Source organism: Brachycentrus maculatus, unplaced genomic scaffold (assembly GCF_059751285.1).
Source record: "Brachycentrus maculatus isolate JH-2025_06_01 unplaced genomic scaffold, ASM5975128v1 h1tg000216l, whole genome shotgun sequence".
Lineage (NCBI taxonomy): Eukaryota > Metazoa > Arthropoda > Insecta > Trichoptera > Brachycentridae > Brachycentrus > Brachycentrus maculatus.
This window is the reverse complement of record NW_028280967.1, coordinates 674,600-694,780: the sequence shown is the minus strand read 5'-3', so window position 1 is coordinate 694,780 and position 20,181 is coordinate 674,600. Positions and strand designations below refer to the sequence as shown.

At 35.2% G+C, this 20,181-nt stretch overlaps 1 protein-coding gene across 2 annotated transcripts in view; it reads right to left on the bottom strand.

Moving 5' to 3' along the window:
* Ide (Insulin degrading metalloproteinase) overlaps positions 1-20,181 on the bottom strand; it is a 42,473-nt gene that overhangs the window by 19,577 nt on the left and 2,715 nt on the right. For both annotated transcript variants that reach the window (XM_088264121.1, XM_088264122.1), the window contains exons 2-13: positions 19,441-19,665; positions 17,048-17,136; positions 14,820-14,905; positions 12,924-13,045; positions 12,049-12,218; positions 11,302-11,424; positions 8,431-8,633; positions 7,416-7,501; positions 5,095-5,209; positions 4,461-4,598; positions 2,473-2,679; positions 650-855 (exon numbers count right to left, since the gene is read on the bottom strand). In XM_088264121.1, the coding sequence (XP_088120247.1) occupies positions 650-855; positions 2,473-2,679; positions 4,461-4,598; positions 5,095-5,209; positions 7,416-7,501; positions 8,431-8,633; positions 11,302-11,424; positions 12,049-12,218; positions 12,924-13,045; positions 14,820-14,905; positions 17,048-17,136; positions 19,441-19,665 (1,770 nt within the window). The remainder of the gene's footprint in view (positions 1-649; positions 856-2,472; positions 2,680-4,460; positions 4,599-5,094; positions 5,210-7,415; positions 7,502-8,430; positions 8,634-11,301; positions 11,425-12,048; positions 12,219-12,923; positions 13,046-14,819; positions 14,906-17,047; positions 17,137-19,440; positions 19,666-20,181) is intronic.

Below are 20,181 nucleotides of genomic sequence, written 5' to 3'. Positions count from 1 at the left end.
TTTCTTCAAAATGCAAAAACAACATTTTCAGCCTTGTAGCGGGTAAATATTGAGTTAAAAATATGCCGCTTTTGCTGGGATGTAGTACATTTTCTGGGCATTCCGAAAACATGCACAACTGAAAATTGACAATATTTGATATATGACGTTGTTGAAGGGAGTGAGCGACATGTGCAACATTCACCAATTCTACCCATGATTGACAACCACATTACTCAAAAGAAAACGGGAGGGAAAGGTTAATAACTAAGCAAAATTTAGATATGGAAAATTCACCTGATGATGAAATAAGGAAAGAATGCAAGGCTGTGATAAGCATTACCGATAAAATTAAGAAAGGTGTGTTGAGATGGTTTGGACATGTTGAACGTATGAGCGAGGAAAGAACGGTTAAACAAATTTATGAGGCGAATGTAGTTGGAAAAAGAAGCAGAGGAAGACCGAGGAAAAAACGAGGCACAATCAGGTATGTCAAATACTTGAAAGCGGCCAGGTCAGGAGTCGTAATAATCGTCGGGTTTGTATGAGGAGATGCATGAATGTAGAAGAGGCGAAGAATGTTTGCAAAAACGATGCATTCGATTCTCTCTGCCTACCCCTGCGGAGAAGCGGCGTGATGGTTAGTTGGTTAGTTAATCAGAAAATTCACCTGCTTAGCTCCACGGCTGTGTAGAGCTTGGGCAGGAAGAACTCGTCGTCCTGCTTGTGCCAGACCCGGATGAAGGGCGTGTCCCGGATGATGCACGGCGCCTCCGGGGCCGAGGGGTCCAGCGGCGCCAGCGAGAACGAGTCCGGGATGAACTCGTTGGGGGGCGGCAGCGACAGCTCCGGGCAGAGTCCCGCACTCTTCCAGCTCTGACATAACAGCAGCATAAATATCAATCCCATTTCTCCTAGAGAGAGGATGACGTTTTCATTCTCATCTGATGAGTATTGTAATATGTACAGTATGTATCTGATGAGTATCGTAATACGTTCATTCTCATCTGATGAGTATCGTAATATGTACAGTATGTATATGATGAGTATCGTAATATGTTCATTCTCATCTGATGAGTATAGTATTATCTACAGTATCAAACAGATTTATTGAAACTAAACATTTTTTATTGTACATTCGTAAAAAGTTTTGTAAAATCTTTTGTTTATTAGTTATATCACAAATTAATATTTAATATGATCTCATTTGGGTTCAATCAAAGATTTTTGTCTTTTTGTCTACGACACTAATCACGGGACTTCAACCAGACAAAAATTTGTTAAAAAAAATGTCATTTTTAATGTAAGTATTGGTATCGGTGATTGACAATGATGTGAAATGCATCGAAACACGTGTCACAATAGATTTAAAGAAATAATAGCATTCACCAAGTAAAACTTAAATTAAAAATGGATAGATTTTATCACAATATGTATGAGTGCTGAATCAATGAATGAATTGTTTATTTTGGGGCGCCAGTACTGTTGAGAAATCATGTAAGAAGAGCAAGTTCGGATTGAGTGGTTAGAATAGCAGCAGATAGCAGCATAAGAGGTAACAGGCCCCCAGGAAGACCGCCCAAATGACGGAGAGACAGCTGGTCTTCCACCTTCCAGAAGCAAACCGGAGAATGACAGGACACAGTGCTAGCTAAAGAAGAAGTACCGTGTCCATAGCATGTTGGGAAACGCGAGGAGACGCTGAAAAGTTCTCATTCTAATATCGATCTTCTTCTTCTTCATCTTGTAAGCCTTATGGCCTGTTTTTAGGAGGGATCAGCCTCCTGCGATGTCGATTCCCAGCTATCGACCCATCTTTTTGGTGGTCTGCCCGGGAATCGTCTACCATGGGGTCGGCCGTACAGTGCGATGTGGGGGAGTCTGGATAGTTCCATTCTCCTCACACGCGCATACCATTGTCTCCTTCATTACCTTCCCCACCTAACGACATCTTCGATCTCGCATATTTCCCTGATCCTGGCATTTCTTATTCTATCTCGAAGACTCTTGCCTGATATGCTTCTTAGAGTCTTCATTTCTGACACTCTAAGCGCGTTTTTTGTGCCGACGGTGTCTGCTATACTTTCGATTCCATACGCCCACAAGGGACTATAAAGGTGGAGACTGACCGGAGCATTTGGTCATAACATAACGTCGTAACATCGCTCGCAGCGATCATCACCGAGCATCCGAAACTATGGATGGAGCGTTCGATTCGGTGTACTGACTGCCTGAATGCTCGCATCGAAACGTGTTACGTTATGACGAAATGCTCCGGTTAGTCTCCACCTTAAGGGTGCTTTAATTAAACGTATAGATATGATTTTGTAAACCAATTCCTTACATTTTATCCGCCTACGTATTGTAATTGTCAGCATGCTTGGGCTCTAAGCGCGTTTTTTGTGGCAACGGTGTCCGCTCTACTTTCGATTCCATACGTCATGATAATATCGATATAATCAGAAATAGAAATGTACAGGTAAGGATGGTCACCTCCAAGACGTCCTGCGGTATCTTCTCTATGTGGTACATGGCCCCGTACCAGGGCTCCGTCTGGTCGCAGAGGGCCTCCACGGCCTTGCCCACCACGGCGACGCGCACCCTCTCCGGTTCCAGCAGCTGCAGCAGCTCCCGGATGAGCTCCGGGCGCCACTCCGTCAGCACGTTGTGCGCCGTCAGCACGTCCTCCATGGGATAGTCCTGTGGGAAGAGAGAGTTCGAGGAGTTAAACCTATGTATGCCCCGTGACCGGAAACATATTTCACGTGACCGTTAAATTTATAAACTATTGATTTATTTTACCTTCCGCAACGGCCTAATTTGAAAGGCAGAAAAGAAGGAATTTTCCAATGCTTTTGTATTAATATTATGTACAACATTTTGATTGCGTCCAAATACTTGTGCACAAATATGTTATAAGACTTTTCGTTTCTCTATTACCGTATTCATTAGTGTATTTTTTTTTATATTAGATACTGTATATATGTATTATATGTATTAATAATAATAATAAAACCCTTATCCGCACCCCAATGGTGCATAGGGCACTGCGTCATATAAACGCAGTGTTATCTTGATCGTTTACACATGAAGGAAAGGCGATCAGCCCTCCGCTTCAGGTACCAGTCCAGGGTAATATTGAATAAATATAACAGTGCAAAAATCACTAATATTTATTTGACCCCCCTGGGAATCGAACCCGGGACCTCCAGAACGGTAGCCGAGCGTGCTGACCATTACACTACGGAGGCAGACAAAATATTATATGTATTAAATAAAATAAAAATCTGGATTATCTCCAATTATAGGAGTTATTTTTCATATTATTTCATAATTAATAATATGAAAAATAACTCATACAATTGGAGATAATCCAGATTTGCGAACAAGTTCTCACAAGGACACACTCAAAATGTTGTAATTAAATCAATTGGTGAAATTATAAGCTAAAATAATAAAAATGAAAATGACATTTTCTGTCGTTTCTCGTGTGTGTGATTATAATCCAGGATTCGGACCTTACATACAAATATAAGAGTTTCTGCTAAAAAAAAGCTTGTTCATCTCACTAATAGATGTCACTAGTGAGAATTCTAGTGATAGTTTCAAAATTGGATCATATATATATATATATATATTCTTCTTCTTCTTTCCATGTTCGCTCCCTAGGTGGAGCATATGGCCAACACGAGTCGTCTCCAAGTCACTCTGTCACGCGCCATCTCCTTGGCTTTCTCCCAGGTCAGTCCGGCGTCTCGAAGTTCCGCTGAGTATAGTCGGTGAATGGTCGTCAGCGGCCTTCCGGGGCGCCGGAATCCTCGGGGTTGGAAGAAGAGACATGAGGGGTTGATGCCCTCAGGTGGCATTCTAAGGACATGTCCCAACCATGTATATATATGTATATATATATATATATATATATATATATATATATATAAATATATATAAATATATATATATATATATATATATATATATATATATATATATATATATATATATATATATATATATATATATATATATATATATATATATATATATATATATATATATATATATATATATATATATATATATATATATATATATATATATATATATATATATATATATATATATATATATATATATATATATATATATATATATATATATATATATATATATATATATATATATATATATATATATATATATATATATATATATAGAACTTCCAAGAATTTTAGTGGTGTGGTTGTCAATCATGGGTAGAATTGGTGAATGTTACACGTGTAAAGTAATTACTCAAACCAGCCTATGACGGTTGTAAGGCCCTGTAAATAAATGCCCAGACTTCCATATTCTTCTTCATCTCTTGTGAGATGTCAAAAAATAATATCAAAAATACTTCTAACTGTAGATAATCTAGATTTTGTCTATAATCCAGTATTTGGACACACTCAAGATGCTGTGAAAAATATAAACAAAATAATTACTTGTAACGCATGGACATAGTCGGCTACAAAGTTCCTTGGTTCCTCTTTGTCCTTGAATCGGAAAATCATGGCGAGAATGTCCCTCGACTCTTCAAAGATACTTTTCTGAGGATCATCCTTCTTCAGCAAGTTGATGTACTGAAAAAATATCACAAAACTTAAGAACGACATTCACTTCAATTTTTGACCCTTTGGCTACCAGGATGTTTGGAGAAACTACTAATATACTAGTAATATATTACAAATAATATGAGAAAATATATTACACTCTCATTAATTCCTGTCCTTTCCTTCTCCTTCCTACAAAATCATACCATACCCTTACCCTTTTACTACCTTCCTCACACACACACACACTTTTTTATTTTATTTTTTATCTAGTGATGTTTTCGATCATTATTATTACAACATAAATGTGGAATTGTGTAATTGGCTTTATTTTTTTAATGAATGTAAATATTTTTTTATTATATACTTTTACCAAATGTAAAGCTGTACAATTTCCAAATAAATAAAATAAAATGAAATAAATATTTCATAGAAAAAGTTGGCGCCCGTTGTATGTTACATAATTAAAAAGTGAGCTCTCCGGTGAACAGGTTAAATTGAGAAAGAAGATAAATTTGCTAGCTACCTGGAAAACGAGCGTTATGATGTCATCCACGTGGTTGATGCCTACTTCAGTGAGGTCCACTTGGACATTGAAGAATCCGAAACCCCTCGCTCCGCCTTGCAGACCACCGACAAGACTGTAAAACAAAGATAAATAAATAAAAATATTCAAAATATATTTGGTTGAATATTCAATTTATTTATTTGTATACATTTATTCAAATCACAATTTTTACATATCGCTCACTCCTTTCAACATAAATCAAAAATCGTCAAATTTCAGTTGTGCAGTTGTTCAGTTGCCCTGCCTTGTTGTGTACTTATATAACATTTAAATAACATATCGCTCACTCCTTTCAAGAACGTCATAAATCAAAAATAGTCAATTTTCAGTTGTGCATGTTTTCGGAATGCCCAGAAAATGTGCTATATCCCAGCAAAAGAGGCATATTTTTAACATAATATTTACCCGCTACAGGGCAGAAAATGTTGTTTTTGCATTTTGAAGAAAAGGTATTGTTTAATTGTTTATTTAAACAAACCAAATATTTTTCAAATAGAGAAAAAAACTTCAGGTTTTACCTAAAAAGATCTGTTGCACAGTAAAAAGTTAAATGAGTGGCTTGATATTTATTTTTAATACATTGTCTTATATATTTAAACTTAAAAAGCGTTCTCCTGAAAAATCAAGTTTTTTGATTTATGACGTTCTTGAAAGGAGTGAGCGATATGTAGAACACTTTTTTTTTCAGAGACCCACCTTGTGTGTCTTGTCGGCGGAGTTCTTTTTTAATACATTTTTTATTTTTTTTAACGATTAATTAATTATATTTGGTTATTCCAGCAAAAGTTGACTAACCTCAGAACTAAACTATTTAAAAACGAAAAAATTTTAAAACATGTTTACAGGTATTTTAACTCATTAACTACCAAAAGCCGTCTAGTCTAGGCTTTAAGCTGCCAACCATAAATGAACAAACACCGATGAAATGGACTGAAAATAATTCTCACAATTATATACATCATTATACAGATTTCAAATTTGAACTATTCATTTCAAAAGGATATTTACTAGGAACTATTTTTTTTTAAATAAATATGTGTAGGCAATGTAGCCACACCGTTGAGTTGCAGCGCTGACATGAACAGGACGGAAGCGTTTCGAGACGAACTAAACCGAAGATTTCCGAGCGGACACGGCGCTGAAGCGAGAGAACTCAGAAGCGGCGAGAGCTACTTGGATCGTTGAAGCAAACAGACATTTTATTGCGATTTTCATTTCACTTTAACTATATATATTGTAAAGTACTTGTAATTATTTGATTCCAGTGTTTAGTATAGAATCGCATTTATTTCAATAAAGAGACTAACTGTAAGTACAGCATTCTTTCATTTTTTATCTGGTCACCCAATCCACATCACAATGGCAACACGTCACAAAAAAACCAGCCAGAATTAACATAGCAAACAGCTATATATGTATTATTTGTCATAAATTTACATGTTGAAGACATTATTTTTCCACTTGAAATTAAAAGCAAAAAATGTCATTTTGTGATTCATTCCAGATACATCTAGTATTTATTCAAAATATTGTCTTCAACATGTCAAATTTTGACAAATAATAATGCATATTTATTTATAAAATTTTTACTTCCTAGTAAATATAATTTTTAAATGAATCGTTAAAATTTGAAATTGATATATTGATTTACATAATTGTGAGAATTTTTTCCAGTACGTAGGGTAGAAAAACCAACTAATCGGTGTTTGGTCGCTTATGGTTGGCAGCGAAAAGCCGACTAGTCGGCTTTTGGCAGTTAATATAATAAAAATCATAGTAATCAAACGATTGGTACAGAAATTATGAATGTATTTGTTAATTGCTTGTATTTTTTGCCAATAGTACAAATTTGATTGGTTTTTAGGTAAGTCTTGTGACATAAGGGATGCAAGATCCCTTGATCTCACAATAATAAAATAAAAACAACAAAAAAGGTAAGTTTTTCAAATATTCATAGGTAAATAAAGTGTTAAAAACGATTCTCAAGTTGAGACACCTGCAATGTATGTTGCTATACAGTCTGTAGGGTAAATAATCCAGTGCCTGATATAATAAAAAAAAAAATAAAAAAAACAATTGTTGATAGTCAAAAAATCAACAGACAAAAAAATGCTATAGCCAAGTGATCATAAATAAATTATTATAATTAAATAATGAACATATAAAAGCAGGTTTGCTAATTTTAAGGCTCTGTAAAATATTTATCCTTTCAAAGGGGTTCTGTGGCCGAAAAAGTTTGAGAACCGCTGCCTCAGAAGAAAACTGTAAATAATCATTACCTGTTGCACCAGCCCCTCTTCTTGAGAGCCGACAGCAGACTGCCGGGCCCCTCGTGACCCAGCAAGTGTGCCAGATAATGACCAGGCTAGAAATATAGAAACAAATTAATTTTTCTTGTGCGGCGCCTTGCCACTCAGCCATGGGTAGGTACCTGATAAAACGACCAAATCCGCAAGGTCCCATAAGCTGACCAACCTACCAGGGTGGTAGCCATGCATGCGGAACGTAACAAACCCGATAAAACCAACGCGCACGAGGAAATCTACCTCTATTCAATTTCAATTCTTCTTTTTTTCTTGGTGTAGGCCTTGTGGCCTGTTTTTAAGAGGGATTAGCTTCCTGCGATTGCGATAGCTGTCGATCCATCTCTCTGGTGGTCTGCCCGGAGTTGTCTCCTTGGGGTTAGCCGTACACCGCAATGTGGGAGAGTCTGGATGGTTCCATTCTCCTAACATACGTATACCATTGTCTCCTTCGTTGCCTTCCCCACCTAAAAACATCTTCGATCTCGCATATTTCCCTTATCCTGGCGTTCCTTATTCTGTCTCGTAGACTCTTGCTAGATATGCTCCTTAGAGTCTTCATTTCTGACATTCTTAGCGCATTTTTTTGTGACTACGGTGTCCGCTCTGCTTTTGATCACATATGTCATGATGGGTCGCATACAAATTTTGTACATTTTGATTTTACTGCCGAACTTCACATCAGGGTTTCTCCATATAGAATTTTTCATAAATAATAAAAAGAATAAAAAATATAATTGAAATATTTCGGGTTGTGGTCCCATGGTTGTGGTCCCATGGTTGGTGTAGCGGACTCTTGAGTCAGGTTTCTCTGTTTGAACCCACTCTACCACAATTTGACACCTATTTCTAATAATGAGCCACTTAAGCTCACAGAAATAGTATGAAATTAAAAATAAAAAAAAACCTGCCCTTTTTCCAAACAAAATTTCCATTAAAACTGAAAAGCCAAAGGTTTAAGGAAACACACCAGAAGCTGTCGTCACCTTACCGCGCTATTGTAGTGCTCCTTGGTGTCGGGCATGGGGAAGCTGACGCTGAGGCTGCGTAGGTCCTTGACGGGCAGCACGCTAGCCCGCGTGCCGAGGCGGTCCGGCCCGAAGGGAGGCTGGTCCCAGCGCGGCGCCACCGTGTCCCGATCCGCCACCTGCGAGAACATCTCCACCACCATGCGCTCCAGATCGTCCAGCGACTCTGCGTGCCGGGAGAAAGCGGTCAAACTCAATTTATTATTTTTTTTTATTGAATACATTTATTTAAATCACAATTTATATATATTTAGTACTTTTTTTTTCTGTAGAGACCCACCAAGCCACCTTGTGTGTCTTGTCGGTGGAGTTTTTTTTTTTAATACATTTTTATTTATTAAAAAAGAACTCCATTATCCATTATTCATTAATTGTTTTTAACTATTTTAACCTAATATAGACACAAAAAAGAGAAAAAAAATTAAGAATATAAAAATTTTACAATTTTCATAGAATTAACTCTTGATCATTTACCCATTCATTTATTTTGCCTTTGTTCCATATTTTATTTTGACCTCTAACATCCGTCGGCAACAAATTAAAAATGTTCGGAACCATATATTGCAGTGTTCAACTCCCATATTTATTGTTAATTCTTGTTCAATTTCAATTTAATTTTTAATTAACGTTTTACTTAGTAAATACCACTATTTCTTAAAATCTGCTGTGACACGTGTTCAATTGTGACGCACTCGCTCGTAAACGAAATCACATCCTTGGAGGACCTCTACTGGACTCCGAGAAGGTGAAGCTCCTACCACCAAGACAGGTTGTGAGTTACATGACTCACGTAGGTCTTGGCAGTGAGCTGTAATATAAAGGGGGGTCACAATAGACCTAATATGGTCGCAATGACATAAGGCATGCTAGATCCCTTGACCTCAAAAAAAAAGTGACACGTGTTTCGATGCATTCTGCATCATTTTCAAACACCGTATGAATGATGCGGAATGCATCGAAACTTGTATCACAGTAGATTTTAAGAAGTTTGTAGTTCTATTTATTAAGTAAAACATTAATTAAAAATGGATAGATTTTACCACAAAGTGACTGCCGAACCAATTAATGAAATCAATTCAATTTACATATTTATTTACAACTAAAATAACACATTACAAACTAAAATTTAAGACGTATATATTAACAAAAATCTAAAGGTGGGGACTGATTTCCACATTTTGTTGTAACGTTACATTGGCGGCGAGCATCCGACTTCGGATGGAGCACTCGGAACGCTGTACTGACTATACGAATGCTCGCATCATAACGTGTTACGTTACTACCAAGTGACTCCGGTCAGTCCCCACCATAAAATAAGCCAGAATACTATTGCTAAAGATGTAGATCATTCAATTGGACCAAGTGGACTTCTTCTTTTATCTCAATCCTGTGGATTGGTCTGCAGCAACAAATGACACCTCCTTCCCCATTCCGGTCTATTATGTGCCAGCCTCTTCAGCTCCCCATATCGCTCACTCCTTTCAAGAACGTCATAAATAAAAAATCGTCAATTTTCAGTTGTGCATGTTTTTGCAGTGCCCAGAAAATGTACTATAATCCCAGCAATAGAGGCATATTTTAAACTTAATATTTACCCGCTACAGGGCGGAAAGTGTTGTTTTTGCATTTTGAAGAAAAGGGATTGTTTGATTATTTATTTAAATAAACCAAATATTTTTCAAATGGAGAAAAAACCTTCAGGTTTTACCTAAAAGATCTGTTGCACAGTAAAAAGTTCAATAAGTTTACCCGCTACAGGGCAGAAAGTGTTGTTTTTGCATTTTGAAGAAAAGGGATTGTTTAATTATTTATTTAAATAAACCAAATATTTTTCAAATGGAGAAAAAACCTTCAGGTTTTACCTAAAAGATCTGTTGCACAGTAAAAAGTTCAATAAGTTTACCCGCTACAGGGCAGAAAGTGTTGTTTTTGCATTTTGAAGAAAAGGGATTGTTTAATTATTTATTTAAATAAACCAAATATTTTTCAAATGGAGAAAAAACCTTCAGGTTTTACCTAAAAGATCTGTTGCACAGTAAAAAGTTCAATAAGTGGCTTGATATTTATTTTTTATACATTGTATTATATTTTTAAACTTTAAAAACATTCTCCTGAAAAATCAAGTTTTCTGATTTATGACGTTCTTGAAAGGAGTGAGCGATATGTCAAATAGCTCATGTCCTCGTATAAGTTGCAAAGATATTTGCGGCGTATTTGGAGTATATTAATCTAACCTGCTTGAACAGGGGGATTAAAATCCCTCATTTCGCTCATTTGGTATAACAATTGCGTAATTACACTTTTAGAAATATTCAGGAGACGCCATTCAGAAGTTGTAGCAACAGAAATGGCGCCATTTTACTCAATTCTACAATGGCACTCGCGCCATCTCGCAGCATTTAACCAAAATATCAATTCAGTCAATGTTTCCCCTGATGTACATAGTCTTTCCGCACATTTTGTGTAATTACGTTATTGTTATATATTTTTCTTTATTTTTGATTGTTCGGGAATTGTACAGCTTAACATTTAAAAAAGTATTAAATAAACAATAGTTACATTAATAAAAATAAAGCCAATTTAACAATTCCACATTTATGTTATAATAACTATTAAAAACATTCAGAGATAAAAAAAAGGGTATGGTATAAAAAAATAGATTTTGCAGAAAGGAGAAGGAAAGGAGAGGAATCGTTGCACCAAATGAGCGATATATGAATTTTAATTGGATAACTTTAATATAATAAGAGCTACATCATATTTTTGGTTATCAAAATAATAATAAAAAATTTGTCCCTTTTATTTTTATAATTCCAAATCGTCAAGATATTTACCTTTTCCAAGTACACAGAGGGTCATAATGTTCGAAGAGTACCACTTCTTGTGAAATTTGAGCAGTTCTGATCGGACGTCAATCCCTTTCTGTTTCGGAATCACATCCAGTGTTTCTTTGTTACCTAAAAGCAAAAATTATATCAAAATCGGGAATATAGTATGATAATTTACCTGTTGTTTGAGGGAAACACTCTAAAGTATATTATATATACTGTTGGTAGAGAGCGGGAGACGATTTGGTTACTTTTAATAGAGCGCGAGATGTCAAAAAACATCGTACAGATCAGAATCTGGTTTGCGTTTACTTGTGATTGGTATACAACTCTAATTAGTATACTAATTATGGTCGGGGTTGTGAAAAATCAAAGCAGCCGTGTACATACTGAGCTTTGAGAATAGGTCTCTGCGGAGAATTTTAGGCGTGCGGTGGTTTGACTTTGTGAGGAATGAAGAGATAAGGCGCAGGACGCAGCAAACCTTCGTCACAACTGTCGTCAAGAAAAGGCGATTCAGTTGGCTTGGCCATGAACTCCGCATGCCTCCTGAGAGGCTCAATCAAGCTTGCCTCTTTTTCAAGGCACCAGGTTCGCGCCGCCCAGGGCGAACACTGCTGACAATTCGTCGGCAGTTCTCATTGGAACTTCGGAACAGCCGATAGAAAAGCCCGGAGACAGTTTGTGGACTCCACTTAGGATGTTCCGCTTAAGGAGCGGATATGGCTTAATTAAATTATTATACTAACTCACCGGTGCCAAACCTGCTGAAGGGATGGGTAGGATCCGCAGTGGACCGATTGAGCTGGTCCAGCCTCCAGGAGTCCTGGCAAATGTTCTTATTGTGCTCAGAGTCCACCGCGTTTATTTCCCGATCGGTCGCGCTGCTTGTGAACATGGGAGCGATGAAAAACTGGGCAAAGCTGAAAGAAAAAATTGATGTCTCAACATAGATGAAGAAGAATATGGAGGTCTGGGCATTTACGGGGCTTTCGACCGCCATAGGCTGGTTTAAGTGATCACTTTACACACGTGTAACATTCACCAATTTTACCCATGATTCACAACCACCACACTACTTAAATTCTAGGAAGTTCTATACATATAATCCAATCTCAAAACATTGTAAAAGAATCACTAGAATTTTCACGAGAGACATCTATTGGTGAGATGAAGAAGCTTTTTTATTGAGCAGAAACTCATATTTGCATGTGAGGTCCGAATCCTGGATTATAATTACATTTAAGAGAAACGCCAGAAAATATCCTTTTTATTTTATTATTTAAGCTTATAATTTGACCAGATAATTATTGTGCTAATTTTTTTTTAAAATAAGTTAAAACTACATATTTTCTGATATCTCAACAGCGATAAAGAAAATTATGAAAGTCTGGGCATTTACAGGGTGTACGACCATCATAGACTTGAAATTGAATTTGAGAATTGAAAAATTTAATTAATAGATCACTGTACACGCGTGTAACATTCACCAATTCAACCCATGAATGAAAACCACACCACTTTTAAATGTTATAAAAGTGAACGATGAATGATAAGGAGAGTGTTATATTACCATACCACAAAGATAAGGCTGCTTTTAATATACAAAATATAAATAATATAGTTACATGTCCAGAGCTTCAGCAAATTTTTCCGGAACAACATCGAAGTAATAATTGGTATGATCGACGGAAGTGGCCGCATTGCTCATGCCACTATTCTCAGCGAGAAACTTGGAATATTGGTTTTCCTAAGTAAAAAAATATAATTTCATTAATTGATTCGGCAGTCATATTATGGTAAAATTAATCCATTTTTAATTAACGTTTTACTTTGTAAATACCACTACTTTTTAAAATCTACTGTGACACGTGTTTCCATGCATTCCGAATCATTTTCAAACACCGTATGTGAAGCTAATCAACCTTCAACGTCCCAAAGACCCAACTCTAAAATTTAGAATTGGCTTCACATACGGTGTTTGAAAATGATGCGGAATGCACCGAAACAAGTGTCACAGTAGATTTTAAAAAATAGTGGTATTTATTAAGTAAAACATTAATTAAAAATAAAAAAAATATTAATTGTTATATAAAAATTTACCAACACATATAGAGTGCAAAATTAATCACCCGATCGGCAGATGTCATCATTTTTGCAAAACGTCAATCATATTTGATATGTCGCTAACTCCTTTCAAGGACGTAATAAATTTAAAATCGTCAATTTTGAGTTGTACATGTTTTCGGAATGCCCAAAAAATGTACTATATCCCAGCAAAAGAGGCATATTTTCAAACTTAATATTTACCCGCTACAGGGCAGAAAGTGTTGTTTTTGCATTTTGAAGAAAAGGTATGGTTTAATAATTTTTTTAAATATACTAAATATTTTTCAAATGGAGAAAAAACCTTCAGGTTTTACCTAAAAAGATCTGTTGCACAGTAAAAAAAGTTTAATAACTGGCTTGATATTTATTTTTAATACATTGTATTATATTTTTAAACTTTAAAAACGATCTCCTGAAAAATCAAGTTTTTTGATTTATGACGTTCTTGAAAGGAGTGAGCGATATGTGAACTACACAGCTGCAGTATACAAACAGATTGATAAAACGGGCTTGTGAAACTTGAGGTTCCAATGTATTAACTGGTTCGAGCGCGTTAACGCGCTCTCCAATTCCGTGAACGCAGGCCGGCCATACAAAATGAGCGCTCTCCTTTGAGCTTGCCGCAAGCCAATATCAAATGGATTGGAATATTTTTTTAAATTAGAACATATAGAGACATCTATTAGGAAGATCAAGAAATACTAAAATATTACAATTTACCGATATAATCAAAGTTACAGTCATTTTTCTAAAAGCTTTCACTGATAGTTTGTGCACTACACGGAATTTTACCGTCCGGCACGTCAGTTAGCATATAAAATGGATGATTGGCTTGGATTAGCTTGTGCTTTTGTCCATCTTTGTTCGGATCAATGCTCTTGATCGGTGTGTGATCACGTTGCGCGTAAATTTGATCACGCTAAACTGTCGTAGTCGCTTTCATTTTTCAAACCCTGACTGCCGGACGGTAAAATTCCTGGTAGTGGACAAGCGCCCATAGTCTCTGATACAGGGTTAACGACTACAGTTTATTAAAATGACTTTATATTTTTGTGCTTCAGTAACATTTATTATAATCCTTTGTTTTAATAAATATTACTGAACATAAATAATTAACATAAATAAATAAATGAAAAAACATATTTTATAAACACAGTTATATTCCGCTATATTTATAAGTAAATGTGTTTTCCGTATCAAGTTGTGACAACCCTGAATATATAGACTGTGTTTTTCTGAGTAAACGGCAGTTCAAATGCCACACGGCGTATATATTTGGTAAGTTTTCATAATATCCTTTATAAATGTATACAAAAAATATGTTTTATTTTTGTTGAAAACACTGCCTGCAGGGTACGGCCATATAATTACCTTCTGGCAATGAAAGGGTTCAGTGTAAAAAGTCAAACAAATACCTCTGGATATTTCTCAGTTCCCATGAACAGCATGTGTTCGCAAAAGTGGGCAAGTCCCGGCAATTCATCCGGGTCACTCATGATTCCTGGAAATTTTCAAGTTATGAAGTTATCAAAATAAAATTTAAATATTATTTTTTACACCTCATCAAAGATGAAGAAGAATATGGAAGTCTGGGCATTTACGGGGCTGACGACCGTCATAGGCTGGTTTTCAAGTGATCACTTTACACACGTGTCACATTCACCAATTCTACCTATTATTGACAACTACACTACTCAAATTCTTGGAAGTTATATATATATGAACCAATTTTGAAACATTGTTCTTTAGATGTCTAGTGATAGTGAAGTTCTAGTGATTCAAGAAGACTTCCATATTCTTCTTCATCTTTGATGAGATGTCAAAAAATAATATGAAAAATACTCCTGTAATTGGAGATAATCCAGATTTGTGAACAAGTATTTGGACACACTCAAAATGTTGTAAAATTTAAATGTTTATATGGAGGACAAACAAAAAAAAGCGGTTCAATGATTACAGAATAAATAATTAATAAAATGATTTTAAATGCAACACAAAACAGTACCAACAAAATTACATATACAGTGGAACCTCTCACAACTAGTAATTTGCATAAAACAAGCAAAAAAAATTGAAAAAGTTACTCCCTTAACAAGTGACAAGTCCCTTTTTCACGACATTTAACTTGTGAGCCGGGACTTCCGCGCCAGTCAAAACAAAAGATGTTTCGCTTAACAAGTAAGGTTCTGGAACGAATTATGCTCATTATGAGAGGTTCCACTGTACTTAGGAATAAAAAAAATCAACCGCCTCCCTTTAGGAATCGAAAATATGAAAGACACAAATACTCTAAAAATGAAACTTAACGAACACTATAAACATATACAGACAATACAATAGAAAACTAAACAAGATAACTCCCTTGCACCGCATAAAAATATTCAATTCAATTTATTTATTTCAATTAATATATACATTACAAACTATACAATTTTTTAATTGTATACATTAAAATAATATATGTTCCCCAATAATATTTTTTTGAAATTTATAACATGTCACTAACAAAAAAGGGAGAATAAAGTCCCTCTCCAAGCACAAGAGTCTCTTTTTTGGAGAATAATAATAATAATAATAATAATTTGGATAATTTGTATAGCGCCATTTTCGTAAAATACTACCTCAAGGGCGCTTATAAAGACATGGATAATAATAAGATGATGATGATAATGTTATAAAAGAATGGATTAAAACGTCGTCAATCGATCTCGGCCTGTCGAGTCTGGAGCGGGGAAAAGATGAGCCGACAAATTAAAACGCCTTCCTCTTGATCCCATGGGCTGGAGAATAGCCAAGGTGTTGAGCAGGACGCATTCCTGAGGGATGGACGTCACGCTGGAGGGCAGCTTGTTGATCTCTTCGTCATTGTGGATGGCCAACTTCCAACATCCAGACTAGCACAGTTCAAACGGGACTTCACTTTTATCCTCTTTTGCCGCCCTTCTGTGATCCGACATGATGGTTTTGTCTCTGAGGTTTTCCGCTTTCGCTTTCATACAAATGGGAGCTGGCGCAATTGAGGTATTTAAGTTTGTAGTTCGATTTCATAAAATTTAACCGTTTAAGCACATGTTCTCAGGTTGGTATTGTCTTTGCACATTTTTATTGCAGTCATTTATCCCCGAGAAGTTAGGGGTTGCGGATGAATACACTATGGTCGTAAAGTACCCTTAAGGGATGAACACAAAGCACTTTTTAACGCCAACTTGCCACATGTGTTCATTCGGCACAGATTCTTAGAAATACACTTCACCGTTTAGACCAGCATTGCTATATTGAACTACGCAATGATATTATTGATGCACTTTCATCAGTTAACAGCTAACCTTTATAAAATTATAACTTTTAACCATTTCAAGTTAACACCAATCACAATATTTATAGATGAGCAAAAAATTATAGACTTGAGATGTAAATGTCCGGAGAAAATTAAATAAATGATGGAGCGTGGCTCTCTCAGCAGCCGCGTCGGGCGCTCGAGGAACCACACTCAGAAGCTCAGCGCAACTAAAATTACAAGATTGTATTAAGTAGAAATTGTATTTAAAAAGATACAACTATATTAAATAAAAAAAATAAAAAAATTACATCCTACAATCTATGGTACTTGCTTTATTGAGGAAAAAATCATTGATTCATCTACCTATGTTGACATCCATTGCAGCAGCTGATTTGTCTGTGGTTGAGTCACTCACTAATAGAATTTTCATTCGATTTTTCAGTTCCAAACCTCTGAAACAAAAACAAAATATACATACAGAAAGCCATTTTTCTTAATTAAAAAGAAATCTTATACTTTTTGCAAAATTTCATTAATTTATTTTGTGATGTAGATATTTTATTATGGTGTAAAGCAGGGGTGTCAAACTAAACGCCACCAAGGGGCATTTAGGGTATTTTGGGTATGTCGGCGGGCCACATCAAAAAACTCAAAAATCTCATTTTCATTTTTACTTTACTTTAAGTGAATAATTTATCATCAAAGACAGTCACATAAGGTACGGTAGATCCAACATAATGATTTTGTAAAAGAATATCATATGTTCCCTTACAAAAAAATATTTCAACAAAGAATTAAAATAAATTGTGAAAATAAAATAAATTTGCGGGCTGCTAAAAAGATACTTAAATGAACAAAATGAACTATTTACTGTGCAACAGATCTTTTTAGGTAAAACCTGAATGTTTTTTCTCCATTTGAAAAATATTTGGTATATTTAAAAAAAAATTAAACAATATCTTTTCTTCTAAATGCAAAAACAACACTTTCTACCCTGCAGCGGGTAAATATTCAGTTAAAAATATGCTGCCTTTGCTGGGATATAGTACATTTACTGGGCATTCCGAAAATATTCACAACTAAAAATTTACGATTTTTGATATATGACATTGAAAGGAGTGAGCGATATATAAAAACGAAATTCATTACTTGTCAAAATAATTTCTGCTATAGGTTAAGTGTGCATTTTTGTCGAGTCGTGGTTTACATTTAATCACTAATATGCTTATAAAATACTTTTTCTAGCCGAAAATAATATTGGAAGTGAATAATTTTTTTTTATTTTATTTTTTATTTTTTATTTAACTCTTTATTCCAGCTTGACTAAGTGGTGGGTGCAATACTTAGTCAGCCATATATGTTTTACAACATTTTATTTAAACAATGAAATTAGAAATAAGAAGGAAATAAGAAATTGAAAGAAAAAATAATGAACCATTGTTTTATTTTTCGCTCTGTAGCAGTCAGCAATTATAATATTAGAATAGCTTTGTGACTTTTTCATTTGATAAAGGTACATATTTCACAATATATTATAATGTAATCATAATGTAAACATTTAAAATTACTGCTGGTACGTAGAATATTGTGGATGAGTATCATCGTTAAACAAAAAACTAGACAAAAATATCAAAAAATTTTAGTACACAACCATGATACACGATTTACACACAACGAAGGTTTGATAGTCCCAAATATGGGAGTCGAACACTGCAATATATCGTTCCGAATATTGTATGCAGGATGCAGTACGTAGAAGAAGTAGAAGAATAATGTATAAAAAGAGTAGCTAAACACGCTCATTACACCACGGAAGTAGGTGTGATGATTACCATGTTTGGCAACACATGAAATACATAATGAAAAATTGTAAAATGTCAAATACAGTAGAGTTTCGATTATTCGACCTAAACCGGCCGCAGGAAAGTATAAGTGAAAAGGTCAGATAACACAGAAAATGATTAAAATGACATTGAAAATGTGTTAATTTTATTCGCACATCGAAAAATTTTCAAATATGTACATGTAACATTATTTTTTGACATCTCATCAAAGATGGAGAAGAATATGGAAGTCTGGGCATTTACGGGGCTGACGACCGTCATCGGCTGGTTTAAGTGATCACTTTACACACGTGTAACATTCACCAATTCTACCCATTATTGACAACCACACTACTCAAATTCTTGGAAGTTCTTTATATATGAACCAATTTAGAAACCTTGTTCTTGAATCACTAGAACTTCACTAGAGACATCTATTGGTGAGATGTAAAGAAGCTTTTTACCAAGCTTACATTATTATTATTATCTTACTTCCATATTCTTCTTCATCTTTGATGAGATGTCAAAAAATAATATGAAAATAACTCCTGTAATTGGAGATAATCCAGATTTTGTGAACAAGTATTTGGACACACTCAAAATGTTGTACATGTAACATAACTGAATGTAACGAACTAAAACATCAAAATGCACTTACGGCATAGTAGTAAGACATGTTTTATAGAAGATACATACTCACTTATAATGCAGTGAACTACAAAACTAAACTTAAGCTTATAATCGTGCAGTCGGGTAAAGGAAAGAGGCACTGCTCCGGTAGGTCGGATAACTCGGAAGGTCGGATAACCAAAGGTCAGATAACCGAGACCTACTGTACATTGTTTTTGACTGTGCCACACCTATATCCGACTCACGGCACACCGTTTTGAGGAGCACTGGGCAACTTGACTTATTATAAGTACAAAAATTCACCTGTATAATCTCTTGTCTTCGCTGCTTTTCTTGATGTTATCCCACCTCTGAATGACCTGATCGGAGATGCTCTTGTCTAGCACTGGGGTCGCGGCGACACCCGTGACGACGCTGGCCGCATGCCCTGCCACGGCCGTGTCGGCATTGTGGCGAGCGGCAGGCGTGGTGGGAGACCCCATCTTGCTGTGTATGTAACGCGTCAACGATACAGTCTTAGAAGTGCCTCTGAAAAAATAAAAAAAAGCAAATCAGCATGCTTGTCTGATAATATTCAATATATGATAAGTATATAATGTCAAATATTTTCTTGATATAACAAATAAAAATTATTATTTAGTATTATGTTTCTGTCTGTTTTAAGTGTGAAACCACTTAAATATTCGTCAGTTGGATTTAAATACATTTAAATCCAACATATTTATAAATTTAAATCCAACATATTTATAAATTTAAATCCAACTGACGAATATTTAAATATCACTTAAATATTCGTCAGTTGGATTTAAATACATTTAAATCCAACATATTTATAAATTTAAATCCAACTGACGAATATTTAAGTGGTTTCATACTTAAAACAGACAGAAACATAATACTAAATAATAATTTTTATTTGTTACATCAAGAAAATATTTGATATTGTATATTAAATATTATCAGACATATATTTAAATATATTGATGGAGTAGTTAACGCGCTTGGCTACAATGCCGGAGGTCCCGGATCAAGTCCCAGAAATTG